This window comes from Hemicordylus capensis, chromosome 13 (assembly GCF_027244095.1).
Source record: "Hemicordylus capensis ecotype Gifberg chromosome 13, rHemCap1.1.pri, whole genome shotgun sequence".
Lineage (NCBI taxonomy): Eukaryota > Metazoa > Chordata > Lepidosauria > Squamata > Cordylidae > Hemicordylus > Hemicordylus capensis.
Genome location: NC_069669.1, coordinates 4,625,513 through 4,639,872, shown reverse-complemented (window position 1 = coordinate 4,639,872; position 14,360 = coordinate 4,625,513). Strand labels below are relative to the sequence as shown.

The 14,360-nt window shown below is 50.7% G+C and overlaps 1 protein-coding gene across 1 annotated transcript in view; it reads right to left on the bottom strand.

Moving 5' to 3' along the window:
• Nucleotides 1-14,360, bottom strand: part of LOC128336819 (multidrug resistance-associated protein 1-like) — a 55,058-nt gene that overhangs the window by 1,711 nt on the left and 38,987 nt on the right. The window contains exons 20-31 of the mRNA XM_053277039.1: nucleotides 12,956-12,976; nucleotides 11,013-11,097; nucleotides 10,476-10,614; nucleotides 9,665-9,872; nucleotides 7,880-8,190; nucleotides 5,388-5,587; nucleotides 4,695-4,821; nucleotides 3,715-3,816; nucleotides 2,381-2,527; nucleotides 1,783-1,941; nucleotides 1,276-1,442; nucleotides 285-479 (exon numbers count right to left, since the gene is read on the bottom strand). Coding sequence (XP_053133014.1) covers nucleotides 285-479; nucleotides 1,276-1,442; nucleotides 1,783-1,941; nucleotides 2,381-2,527; nucleotides 3,715-3,816; nucleotides 4,695-4,821; nucleotides 5,388-5,587; nucleotides 7,880-8,190; nucleotides 9,665-9,872; nucleotides 10,476-10,614; nucleotides 11,013-11,097; nucleotides 12,956-12,976 — 1,861 coding nt within the window. The remainder of the gene's footprint in view (nucleotides 1-284; nucleotides 480-1,275; nucleotides 1,443-1,782; nucleotides 1,942-2,380; nucleotides 2,528-3,714; nucleotides 3,817-4,694; nucleotides 4,822-5,387; nucleotides 5,588-7,879; nucleotides 8,191-9,664; nucleotides 9,873-10,475; nucleotides 10,615-11,012; nucleotides 11,098-12,955; nucleotides 12,977-14,360) is intronic.

The following is a 14,360-nucleotide window of genomic DNA, read 5'->3' as shown; positions in this document are numbered from 1 at the left end:
TAATTGTATACCCCTCTATCATGTCCTCCTTTACCTGCCTTCTTTCTGAACGAAGAAGGTCCAAATGTTGCAGTCTTTCCTCCCTGGGGGCTGGAGCTCCCTTATTTCTCACACACGCACACGCAGCTCACCCAGCACCCTGGTCTCCAGCCTGGAAGCGCAGGAGCACTTCCAGAAGCTGCTGGGCAAAAGGAGGCAGGGGAGCCAGGGGTCTACTCTGCCATTCCCTGCAGGGAATCTGCCAGGATGGCTCCCCTCAGCTGCTTCCAGACAACTCCTTTTACCGTGTGTAGTCCATAATCGTGTTCAGCCGATGCGCTATCGTCAGGACGGTGCAGCCTTCAAACTCAGTCCGGATCGTCGACTGGATGAGGTCATCCGTCTCCAGATCCACAGCCGCGGTGGCTTCATCTAAAACCAGAATTTTGGATTTCCGAAGCAAAGCCCGGGCCAGGCACACCAGCTGTCGCTGCCCAACACTGGAGACAGAAAAATGAGAGTCAAAATCCATGAATCACCTTTTATTTTTATTTTTTAGAATTTTTTATTACGAAATAAACCAAAGGAAACTGAAACTGAACAGAACACTATAGAGACAATATAAAGAAAATCGTCATAATGAAAAATATCAATTTTCTAAAATTAATTAATTACATCAGTAAAGAAAAAAAAAATCAAGAACAAGACAAAGAAAAAGAAATTTCAGAGTCTTAAACAGCTGTAAAATCTACACGTCGTATCATCCTAACACATGCAAAATTACATATAAAAAACCACTATAAATCAAATCCAGAAAATGGGAACAGAGTATGACCATAACGGATATTATAATTTATAAAAGGTTCCCAGACAGGCATGAATGACTCAGTAGATATACCATGTACATAAGCCAAGACTTAACTGAAGCATAATCCCACACTTTCAAAAACCAATAAGGTAAGGAGGGAATTTCTTAAATATACCAATTAGAAGCATATATAATCCTAGCCACTGTAATCATATATAAAAACAATTTGTCTAGTTGGGCAGGAATATAAGGTTTTATCATACTTAAAGGAAAAATTCTGGAAGAAAGGGAATCTTAACCTCTAAGATTTGTTCAATTTTCATATGAATTTGTTTCCAAAACTGTTGAGCTTTGCCACAACTCCACCACATATGGTAAAATGAACCTAAATGTGAATTACATTTCCAACATCTCTTAGAAAAAGAATCATCTATTTCATTAATAGTCAAAGGACTCTTTAAAGAAATCTTCAGAAGCCGAGGGTTCACCTGAGGTTCTCTCCGCCTTCTGCACATTCGTGATTGAGCTTATCCGGGAGCGTCGACACAAAAGTCTTCAAGTGTGCCAGTTCCAAAGACGTCCACACATCCTCGTCAGAGTATTGGTCAAAAGGGTCCAGGTTCATCCGCAGGGAGCCAGAGAACAAGACAGGGTCCTGTGGAGGAAATATGAAGCTATCAACTTCACCATCAACTTGGCTCTTTCCAAAAATCCACATGGGATTTCTGGAAACAGTACACATGCTAGGAATGGTCACTGTGCTGAGTGTTGGTAGTAATACAGGGGTGTGTGAGAGCAAAAGCAAAAGCGAGAGCGGGATCTAAAATTAACTGAGTGGACATCAAATAACTTGTGAACATGCACACGCCTTAGAGGGAAAACTAGTCTACAGGTGGTTTCCACACTCCCTCTTCCTTACGCTCCCATTAGCCATCCCTGTGGTCATGCTATTAAGCGGAGAATCCAGTCACGACGAACAGGGGCTTCCCACCTACCTGGGGGATAATGGTGACCTTGAAGCGAAGGTCATGGAGCCCAATTTTAGCAATGTTCACCCCATCAATGAGAATCTCTCCTTCAGCTGCTTCATTGATCCGAAACAAACCGAGCGTGAGGGACGACTTCCCAGCCCCCGTTCTCCCAACGATGCCCACCTATGGAGGAGGACAGAGAAAGCCAGTGCTGGACAGGAAGTCGCCAAAGCCGGAGCCGAGGATCTCACGGGGGCAGGGCCGGGCGGGGCGGGGGATCTCCCTCCTCTACTCTCCCCACCTTTCTCAGAAAACAAAAAAGTGCCAGTGTCTCCTCTTGAAGACCGAGGTCTGTCCTGCGCCTGCTCTGATCCTTTTTAGGTTACCTGCAGGTGTGGGTGTTGGCTGGGGAGGGCCCCCTCTGGTCTCTAGAGCAGGGCATGGAGCATGTTCCGGCTGGCAGGTGGTTCTGCAAATGGTCCAAGGGGCCTGCATATGCCTGTCCCAGCCTCCCTGCCTGGGCCCCTCTGCCGTGCTTCCCCCTCGCTCTGGTTCTAGTCCTCCTTGCCCCTGTCACAGGTTTGCACAAATCACTTCTGAGGAAAATGTGGGCCCTACGAACCTTTTCCCCTCCGGTGATAGTGATGTCGATGTTCCTCAGAACCAGATCCATGTCGTCTCTGTAGCGAAGGCTGTAGCCCCTGAATTCCACTCTGCCCTCATGCGGCCACTGGCTGGGTGGGGTGGCCTCCTTAATAGTCCACTCTGCCTGAAAGAGAGCGGGGGTGGGGGAGAAAACGAGTTGGAAACGTCACATATTATGCCACCCAGATGGCTTCCTGTCCTCATTCCCATTTCATGGAATGTTGAACAAGCTGCTCAGAAGCCGAGAGTACTGATGACGCTGAACTGACGGCCAGTTCCTTGGGTGGGAGACACCTTCGAGCCCCAAGTAAGAGCAGGAGATCATTAGAAGGCAGGGCTCAAGGTCTGATCCATGGGGGGTAAGTAGAGGAGGACTGGGATGGCAAGAGACGTGCATGCCCAGAGAACTGTTTTTTCTCTTTTCTCAAGGGGCACAGATACATGGACAAAAGGCAACTGGGTCTAACCCAAAACATCTCTCATTCAGCGCCTGCAGACCAGCACATGCTGCATTTCCTCTTGAGACTGACCAAGAGCTCCAATGTGAGCTGGTCCAACTGTCTGTTTAACGTTTCTCTTGCTTATTTTCCAGAGTGCTAATCCTCCAGGCTGAGGATGTGAGGGGGCTTATCTTGAATTGGACGAGAGTTCTCCCCCTTCCTCTGTTTCCAGCTGCATGTTCGTTCCGCAGAGACTCGAGTTCTACTCTGAAACGCCATTCAAGTGACTTCTGCAATTTGCACAAAAGCCAAATAATTAAAAAAAGGCCTGCAGTGGCCACATTTGGCCACAGGAGGGGGCACCTTTGCAGCCTTCAGGGCTCAACATGCAGCAAAGGCCTTTGGAGCTGTCCCTTGCTGGGGCAATCAAGAGCCACCTTTCCAGTTCCCAGACTTGCTCTAAATTCACCTCTAGAGCTACCTAGGGGTTGAAACACTGGGTGAAGCTTTTGGAGTCTTCTATACCAGATGGCTTTGAAATGAGCAAGCAGGACTTGTCCTCTTAGCTAAGCAGGGTCCACCTTGGTTGCATATGAAAGGGAGACTTGATGTGTGAGCACTGGAAGATATTCCCCTTAGCAGGGGATGGAGCCGCTCTGGGAAGAGCATGTAGGTTACAAGTTCCCTCCCTGGCAGCATCTCCAAGAGAGGGCTGAAAGAGATTCCTGCCTGCAACCTTGGAGAAGCCGCTGCCAGTCTGTGAAGACAATACTGAGCTAGATAGACCAATGGTCTGACTCAGTATATGGCAGCTTCCTATGTTCCATTATTCCAATGGCAACAGCTACAGGGGCCCTTTCCAAATGCATACCTCTTTCTCCTTTTCGGTATATTCTTTGACTCTTTCCACAGCGACAATGTTTGTTTCCATCTCAGATGACATGCGGACCAACCAGTTCAGGTAGGTGGTGATCTGCCATGGGAAAAATACAAGTCCTACATCTGAAATCTGTGCTATGCACAGCAAGCTCCACAGCAATGCAGTCCATGTCGTACGGCATGCTGAACGTGCCTGGGATTCATATGCTTTCAACATTTGCCCCTTTTCATCCATGGGTGAGATAATCTGAAATTACGGCTTTCTATAAATATCTACACCTCCATAACACACTGCTTCATTCATGGGTATATGTGAAGCAGGTGTGGACAAACTGTAACAGCTAAATGTAGAAAAAGGTAGGAGGTCAGCCCCTTTTAGACTGTACCACTTCAAAATGCAGGTAGAAACCCTCATGTCTGAATGCCAGTTCCTGGACTGGCAGGGAAAGGTGTGCTGCATCTGTGTTCTTTTCAATCCTCTTGTTTTTAAACCTCTTTCCCCTTTGAATCCAGTCCAAAGCATGATGATCTGAAATTCTCCCTCTTAGGAATTACTATTAGATAATTTTAATATTAGGGTTTGCAGACCACTGGGTGGTCCAGGAGGGAGAATCGCATCTCTCAGGGTTTGTTCATAGAGCAAGTCCAGCTGCTGGAGGAGAGCTGGTCTTGTGGCAGCAAGCATGACTTGTCCCCTTAGCCAAGCAGGGTCTGCCCTGGCTGCATATGAATGGGAGACTTGATGTGTCAGCAGTGCAAGATATTCCCCTTAGCAGGGGATGGAGCCGCTCTGGGAAGAGCATCAAGGTTCCCATTTCCCTCCCTGGCAGCATCTCCAAGAGAGGGCCGAGAGAGTTTCCTGCCTGCAACCTTGGAGAAGCCGCTGCCAGTCTGGGTAGACAATCCTGAGCTAGATGGAGCTGTGGTCTGACTTGGTCTATGGCAGCTTCCTATGCCCTCTCGGACAGGTACCTGCAGCGCGTAGGAAATGGAAAGCCCTACTAATCCCGGACTCAGGCTATGGCGAGCAATAACTGCAAAGAGAGCTGCAAAGAGGACGATGCAGTTGCCAACGTACTCCAGCCGGATTGCAAGCCACCTGCAAAGAGAAGAAGGCAGTCAGCACTGACAGACAGAAAACAGGCAGGCATGGGATGAGTCTCACAGTGCTCTCCCAGCTAATGTTGCCCTCACAACAACCTTGTGAGGTGGGTTAAGCTGAAAGAGAGTGACTGGCCCAGGGCCACCCAGTGAGCTTCAGGGCCGAGTGGGGATTTAAACTCTAGTCTCCCCAGTCCAACTCTCGAACCACCATACCATGCTGGTGGAGAAAGGTCAGGGACCATCTTTCCCACCCCCAACAACCTCCATTTGAGACACAGTAGGGTCAGCACTTTTATCTCCCAAGTCCACGGGTGGTGTTGTCAAGAGAAAGGACTGCTGGAATTAGGGTTGCCAACTTATCAGAAAAGCCTCCCTGGCCTGCTCATGCGCTTTCTGCAGCCCCTTGAGCTGCAGAAACCAGCCACTGAAGAAACCCAAGGTATAACCACTGCCAATGGCCATAGCTCAAATGACTGTTAAAGACACAGGAGTGTGAGCTGGAACTTACAAACGGTAGCTTCTACGACAGGCAACCCCACCCTGCCACCGCAAATGGCTTACCTGTTGGCCACAATGCTGGGGAAGTAGGCTTTCTGGTTCTCGTCCACCTTCAGGTCACTCTGCCGAATGAACCGCCTCTGCTCTTCGAAGGCACGGATGACGCTGACCCCCAGCAGCGTCTCGTTGAAGTGGGAGTACACCGGGGAGCGGCTGACCGACTCAAGGCGCTTCAGCTGGCGGGAGGTGGCCACGTAGAAGCGCTGGGAAGGGCCAAAGGCAAAGGTCAGGGGTCAGAGAGAGTCGCTCAAGGCCTGGCCTGGATTTGGGGAAAGGGAATCGAGGCGACCAGAAAGGAACCGGATGGTTCAGCTTCGGGGATACCATCGGTTCCCACTGGATGCCACCAGTTCCCTCTGAAATCCTGTGAATCGGCAGTGGTGTGTTTTGCTAATTAAAAAACTCACTAAGCTAGGCAGTTACATTGTTTGTATTTCAACAGGGATTTCAGCTCTGGCCATTCTGCTGCTGGACTCTTTGCTTCTCTGTCGCTGTCCCCCTGCACACCAGAGAGACAGAGCTGCGAATCAGGACCTCCAGCAAGTCCCTCCTCCTCTCCCCCTGGGGATGACACTACTCACTTTCTCTTACAACAGGGGTAGGCAGCCTTTGCTCTCGAGCGGCTTCGGAATTACAAAGCCCCTCTTCCCCAGCCTCAATTCATGGTAGCTGGGGGTGATGGGAGTTGTAGTGCAGCCACAGCTGGGGAGCCAAGGTTGACCACCCCTGCCTTACTGGGGAGTCATAAAGGTAAGAGGCAAGAGACACAAAACACTTGGCACACGTTTCACATACGGCTCATAAAGCGCCATACAAATGCAGAGTATTATTTTGCTTTATTGCTTACTGTTTCACCTAACAGCGCAGCAGGGAAGCAACCTGCCTAGCGAACAGAAGGCTGTTGGTTCAAATCCCTGCTGGTATGTTTCCTAGACTATGGGAAACACCTATATTGGGCAGCAGCGATATAGGAAGATGCTGAAAGGCAGCATCATCTCATACTGTGCAGGAGGAGGCAACGGTAAACCCCTCCTGTATTCTACCAAAGAAAACCACATGGCTCTGTGGTCACCAGGAGTTGACACAGACTTGACGGCACAACCTTTCCTTTCAAAATCTATATTGTGTTTTTGTTCTATTTCATTGTAAGCTGCTTTGAGCACTTTATTGTGGGAAATGTGACCTAGACCATAATTTCTCAACTCTGGGTCCCCAGATGTTGGATTACAACTCCCATCACCCCCTTCGGTCACTGTGGTGAGGAATGACGGCAGTTGTAGTCCAACAACATCTGGGGACCCAACGTTGGAAATCCTTGGCCTAGAGCAGTGGTTCCCAACCAGAGTTCCTCCAGCAGCTGCTGAACTACAACTTCCATCATTCCCAGCTGTGGCTGGGGATGATGGGAGTTGTATTCCAGCAACATCTGGAGGAACCCTGGTTGGGAACCACTGGCATAGAGTGGGCACACCCACACATTTACTGTTTTTTGAAAGAGTCCTTCACTTCTCTGGTGTTCACACTGACATTTCAGTGAGCATTAAGCTCTGGCTGCTCCCGTCTGCTTTGCGCTGGGAGCGGGAGGAAGAACCCGGAGAGAGGCCACCCCACATTCTCCGATCCCAGGCTGAAGAGGGCTGCAGCCTTCTGAAAAGGGCCCCTCCCGGACTGTTTTGGCTCTGGATGCCAGAAGCAGCTCCACTCTCTGCTGGAGCTCACCCCACGGTCCCAGTGGAGCATTCTGGCAGCGGCAGCAGCAGGCACAACCAACTGGCCAAGCAAAGCAACAGTAAAGAGGGAAGCACCCAGCAAGGGCACCCTTCAGGCGGAGCAGGCCCTGCCTTGCGTAACTAGAGCAACTGGCAATCTGGGAAGTGGCTGTTCTTGGGGCAAGGAGCAGTCAAGACCTTCAGGGGCAAAGCAGGAGAACATCACACAAGAACAGCCCTGCTGGATCAGGCCCAAGAAGGCCCATCTAGTCCAGCATCCTGTTTCGCACAGTGGCCCACCAGATGCTGCTGGAAGCCAGAGGCAGGAGTTGAGGGTGTGCCATCTCTCCTGCTGTGACTCCCCTGCAACTGGTACTCAGAGGCATCCTGCCTTTGAGGCTGGAGATGGCCCACAGCCCTCCGACTGGTAGCCATTGATAGACCTCTCCTCCATGAAGCTATCCAAAGAAGGCTGAGAGACAAGCCTGGCTGGCTTCCCCTGGACCCCAGTGGCTGTAACCGACAAGGAGGATGGAGTAGCACCCACTGGATAAGCAACACCTTCACAGCCTCGGCTTTCAAATGTGGTTCAGCGCATTTCATCTTCCTGCCTAGGGGAGTCAGTGAAGATTCACACTTGGGAGCCAGTATTAATGCGGGGTGGTGGTGGTTTCCACTGGACAGCAGGCCTCCCTGAGAACTGCATACATGAAGGGAGGCCTGAGTGCCCACGGGGAGCCAAGTCCGAAAGGCAGGCCAAACCAGCCAGCGGCAGGAGCTCCCTACCTGCACAAAAAAGTAGACCAGGCCCAGCGGGGGAATCACCACGGCAGCCACCGGGGTAGCCAAGAGGATGATGATGCAGGCCCCGATGACGTTGAACATGGAGCCCATGAACATCTTGATGATCTGGGGAATGGTCGAGTCGATGGTGTCGATTTCCTTGGAGAACCGGTTCACCAGGTTCCCGCTGGGCGTGCGTTCAAAGAAGCTCATCGGGCAGCGAAGGACGTTGTACAGCAAATCCACATGAAGTCGGCGGGAAGCGAAGATCCCTCCGATCGAAACCGCCATCGAATAACCAAAGACGGCAATTCCTTTAAAGACACAGAAGGAGGAGGAGGGTCTTCTCTCCCATCCACTGATTCACTGGCATGCCTGAGGGACAGCCTCAAAACTCTTATGCTCCATTGAGCAAAAAAGGAGGGAGCCCGAGAACTGATGGGTGGAATTTGTTTGCTCAGCTGCATAATGTCCAAATAGGATTACCCCCACCCCACAGATTTTAAGTTGGTCTTGTATTTCCTTTTGGGAAGGGGCAGGAGCAGAGGGTGGGATCCTGGGAGAGCGGAGGGAAAGGGATCAGCTTTAAGGTTTGCAGAAGGGGCAGCCCCAGCCCCAGCGGAAGAGCAGCAAGACTGCCTGTGGGGCCACGTGCTGCTTTTGACAGAGGAACGCTAGCAGCAGCCCTGCCCGAGCTCTCGTCATCTTGTCTGACCCGGCCTGACCCTTCCCAGCCCCCGGGAATGAATCCCTTGGCTGCCCTCCTAAGTGTCGTCAGAGGGCGGCTGCCAAAGGGAGTCAAGTGTCGCCACGTCCTTCTGCAGAAGGGAGGGAGCGGCTGCCAAGACCTCATCAGGCCTCAGCCTACCCCAGGCCGGTGGTTTCCAAGCACAGGCAGCCTCCAGTCTGCCCCCCAGACACCACCATCCCCCAAGAGCAGGAAAGGAGACAGAGGCAGGCAGGACCAGCACTGCACCAGGCCACACCCAGAGACACGCCCCAGAAAAGGCTGGAAAGGCGTGGGCCGATGCCAGACTCAAGGGCCTGGGAGGGGTGTCCGCACAGCCCACGAGTCAGAGGGGGGCAGCCCCTCTGAATCCCAGTCGCAGGGGAGGGACAGCAGGAGAGAGGGCATGCCCTCCCCTCTTGCTTGTGGGCTTCCCAGAGGCATCTGGTGGTGGGCCACTGTGAAAGGCAGGATCCTGGACTAGATCGGCTTCTTTGGGGCTGATCCAGCAGGGCTGTTCTTACAGCTTGCTGTTTGCTCACAGTTGTGCCATCAGTAGGGTTAGGGTGTAGTTTAATGAGCACCACAATAAGCATGCCAGGTGCAATACGCAAGGGAGGAGATGGAGGATCCTGCTTCTGGACAAGGCGGTGGGCTAGGAGGGCTTTAGATTCTGCCCCCTGCTCAACAGCATGGCTTCTCCAAGGGCCAAGCCGGACACAACTTGAAGCAGCCCCTTCACTTTCATCCCTTGTCAAAGAGCAGATGTGGGGCCTCAGAGTCACTGTGGCCTCAACCAGTGTTCCCTGTAACAGGGAATCCCAGATGTTGTTGGCTACAACTCCCAGCATGCCCAGCTGCAATAGCCTTTGGCTGGGGGTGCTGGGAGTTGTAGTTAGGAACATCTGGGACGCCCTATTACAGGGAACACGGGTCCCAATGCTGCTGATGTTTATTGTTAAGAACACCAAGTGCACGTGCCTGCAAAGACTGTGCTTGGCACGACATCCCAGTTGACCCCGGCGCCTTCCAACTGCAACCGTCTAAGATTTCAAGCAAACCTTGAGACATGCCCAGGGCTCCATAGACACTCAGCCGGAGGTCCGTGTGCTGCTGGGTCCCGTTGATCACAGGGTCGTCTGTCCACAAACTCAGCCAGTAGTTGGAAGCCAAGGAGGCCACGTGGTTGCACACAAAGAGGAAGATGCTCAGGAAGGTAATGAAGAGGCCAATGGCTTTCATGTACTCCCAGTACACAGTCGACTTCACCTAAACAGGCACAACAGAGGAGTCCTCAGTTCAGCTTAGTTGCTAAACCTAGAACTCCATCCTTCAGAGTAGATCAGGGGTTCCCAACCTTGGTCCCTCAGATGTTGTTGACTACATCTTTGGTTATGGGGATGATGGGAGTTGTAGTCCAACAACAGCTGGGGACCCAAGGTTGAGAATCCCCGAGGTAAATGATTTCCAGGGCAGCTTAAATGTAACACACACAAAATCCACAAGAAGAACAAATACAGAAGTAATTAGAACACGTTCCATTACAGATTCAAGGGCTGGGAAACGGAAAAGGGTCTTTGCCTGGATCCAGCAGAGTGGCACGCAGGCTGCCACGATGCAAGGATGGCTGGAGGAGGGTACCAAGCTAGAGAGGGCAGGGGCAGCTGATCCCACCCTCCGTGACAGACTCTCCCTGTAGTTCCAGAACAGAGGGATCTCAAAAGGTACTTTAAAAACCCCCAACCAAGCTTTATCAGAGCTTTGGGGTAGCATTCTAAGAGGGGCAGATCTACCCAACGCAGGGGGCACCATCTGGGGGCGGCAAGGGGCTGTACTGCTGTACTCTTGCAATGGGCCCTCTGCAGCTCGCACCTTCCCAGTCTGGGCAGTGTCGGCTTCCGTCAGCTTCCAGCCGCTCTTCTCCACTGGCGCCTTCTGAAGCTCAGCCGAGCTGTTCTGCTGCAGGGACTTCCCAGTTTCGCCGCTGTACGTGGAGGAGTTACTGAGCTGCCTGAAACACACAGGATTTCTGGCGTCACTGCGTTAACAGACAACAATGCCAAGACTGCCCCGGTCCTTTGATTCACACGTTCAAGCTGCTGCTAAGACCCCGCCTGGCTTCCAGCTGCTCTCCCTGCCCCAATGGGACTCCAAGGACACTGGCCCACCATTCCTCCTTCCAAAGACAGAGCGCCTGCAGTGCCTGGCCTCCCAAGAAGAGGGAAGGAGGCAGGAAGCAACACAAGGAGCTGCCTGGAACCGAGTCAGACGCTTGGCCCGTCCAACACAGCCCGGTCCCGACCGACTGGCAGCAGCTCTCCAAGGACCCCCGCCATCGCCATTCTGCAGCACCCTCCACAGGCCACCCAACGGGGAAAGCAACCTAGGAGGGGAGACTCCTTGGCGTACCTCATCACCGGCTTTCCTGAGGCTTCGTTGACCAGCACGCCGTTTTCAGCACGTTTGCCTTCCTTGGCAGTTGGACTATTGGGATCTGGAGGAGGAGAAGACCATCTTGAATTAGGCAAATGGGGAAAGCAGATTTCAATTCAAAGCCTCACAGTTATATTCTCAGAGCCATCGGCCACTAATCTGGATTAGTGCCTAAACAAACAAGATGGGCATTCTGTTTCCACCTTTGACAATATGACTGGTACTTTCCCACAACTGGCCGGCCCAACCAGAAAGCGGACCAGAGACCATTCGCCCAACGGATGTGCAGATTAGTGACTGTTCCAAAGGGGACAGGGGACGCGTGGCTGGGTGTTGGGCTGGGTCTGGCCAAAGCTTGCTTTGCCCCGCTGGTTGTCCTACTGCGTTGTAATCAAGAGATGGTAAAGTGCATGGCCATTGATTCCCAGAGGGAAAAGTAAGGTTTTCAAATGGCAAGAAATACTCTCCTTTTGAATATTCCCTAGGTGACATGTTTTTATTTCAGAGGGAATTCTACATATTTGAATGTAAAGCCACGCCCGAATATGCCGCTAACTGGGCAACGGTGCCAAATGCTTATTGCAGGGAAATTCAGTTTGTACAATTCAGGTCACTTCCAGCCCCTGAACCACTTGACCAGAAACCCAGGGGGGCACCCAAACCCCCCAAATGGGCCACCCTTGATATGGAGGATGGAAAGCATTTGCTGTTTAAGAGAGAGTCAGTGTGGTTCAATGGTGAGGAGTGGCAGATGGGGACTAATCTCGGCTCAGCCACAGAGATGGTCACGGGGTGCTCGTGTCAGGCACTATGGAACATAGAATGCTGCCTCCTACTGAGTCAGACTCTTGGTCCATGTAGCCCAGTGTTGCCTACTCTGACCGGCAGCAGCTCCCCAAGGACTTTCCCAGGCCTGCGGCTCGAGATCCTTCCGTGGAGATTAAAAGTGGGACCTTGTAGATGTAAAGCAGATGCCCTCCTGCTGGGCTGCAGGCCTGTCTTTATCTCTCCATCTAACTGCATCACAAGACAATGGGAGATAACAGGTGGGAGAAAGAACCCTGGTTGCTTCTCTGGGTTCCTTAAAGGAAAAAACAAGATTTTAAAGAATGCAACCTCTGTGTGTGGGTTTTTTGGGGGGGTGGGTGGGGGTGGGGGCTTATTTAAGATTGCAGGGCTAACCTTTCCTTCATCAAGCAAGCAACTGGCTTCATTAAAAGCAAGCAAGAAATACAGAGACCACCCAGGACCTCAAATGTTCAAGCTGCAGAAGATTTATTGAGGGGAATGCTGAGCACACTGACTTTTCCTTCAAGCACACAGAGCACAGTGGGCAGAAAGAAATGTTCAAATATTATTAAAGGCAATTGATGGGAGGCCTTTCCCCTCCTCGCTGGGAACTGTTTACTTGCAATTTCAAGCTGTTCTCTCTCTGCATTCATCTCTAAAAATGCATTAAAAAACTGGGGAGGCAGGGCGGGAAAGAGATTCCACCTTACCAGCCCAGTCCTGAGGGAGAGGTTTGATTGCAGAGCTTAGTTGGGGCCTCCCACCCTGATTGTGTCTAAATAAATAAAATGGTCCATCACAAGACCATCACAAACCCCTAAGGCAGCAATTTGGATCTCCTGCTGGGAACAGGAAGCACCCGGTAGCCAGAATTTGGCAACTCCTGGCCAGAAGACAAAGAACAAGCAGTTTCAAAAATAACCGGGTCTGGACAAAACTGCATTTGTCACACCATGCTTGCTCTCCCCTCAGGGAGAATTACATGCAGCGAAAACACCTTCCAATACCACAAACCTTCCTCCTCTTCTGACCTGGTATCTGTGGGTTCATGACAGAAGGAAATATCAGCAAAACAGTCAAAGGGGTGATGCTAACATAAGAGAAAAGTGCCATGTTAGAAAGAGACAAACCTTCTTCTCTTTTCTTGGAAGCTATGGAGGTTACAACAGGAGAGAGACAGAAAAAGAGAAAGATTGGGGAATCCAGTTAATCTTTGCAAAACGACAATGGCTTATTACGAGTATCTACTAAGGAGCCCAATCCACCAGGAAGTCCTCTTGCATGAGCCCCACTGACATGAAGGAGGACAGTTCTGCTTTGTTATCACACACACACACTCCCATTCAAGATCATTACAGCAGCACAGGGCAAGCAACACAGATCCCAGTTGCTTTATTAAGAAGTAGTAAGAAAGTAAGTCAGCGGGGGGTAACTATGAGCTAACTCAGGGTTTGGGTTCCCAGATGTTGTTGGACTACAGTTTCCATCACCCCCTGCCACAATGGCCTTTGATGGGAGTTGCAGTCATTTGGGGAGTTGGGAGGTGTAGGATGTGTAAGTTGTAAGATGGGAGTTGTGATCTGGGGACGCAAGTTTGAAAAACCCTGAGTTTTGATGTTTATATATAAATATATAAATAAAGCTTTTTAAAAAAAAGTTGTGAGCCCTTTGGGGACAGAGATCCATCTTTATTTCTCTATGTAAACTGTTTTGGGAACTTTTGCTGAAAAGCAGTATATAAATATTCATTGCGGTAGTAGTAAAACGTGAATTTGTTTGTTTTGTGTTATGTGTTTTAATTGAATGTTTTTACTGATGTGTGCCACCCAGAGAACAAAACAAAACACATACATAAGATCTATCTATCTATCTATCTATCTGAATGAGAAATGATCCTGTTACACTGTTCAAAAGCATCCCACAGAGCTTAACGCTCACAACAATGGCCACAACAAATCCTGTTTCAGCCAACACAAAGGCTGAGGCAGGAACAAGACCGCCTGCAATTAAGGATGGGCCGCAAGTTCGCTGAGTTCCCCTGGGCACTAAAATGGTTCTCCCCCTCAAACCACACTCCATACAGGGGGGAAGCGGAACTTTTTTTTTTTTTTTGGTAGACACTGCAGAGAAAGGACAAGACTGAGGAAAAACACGAGAGATGGATAAGGAAATTCAAGGACAAGAAGAGAGATACAAGGAGAGGGGGGAAACTGCCGTCTGGAGCTAGGTGAGAACGGAAAGAACTGGGGTGGGGTTATCCCCCTCAGCCCCGAGTGGGCGTGTATCTTTATGTCTTCCAATCAGATTCTGTCCTGTCTCGGAGCTAGTGGGAGGGGATAACCCAGGAGATGTCCCTGGCAGCAAGAACCGAGAAGTTATCCTTTTCCCAAGCATGCCTAGGAATGTCACGTGTGGGTTGAACTAGTCTGATCAGTAACTCAACCATCACACCTATGGGAGACAGATGACATGCTCAAAAAAGCAAGGAGAAGGGAAGTGACTTGGCCATGCTGAATGCAGGAAAAGCAGGCTACA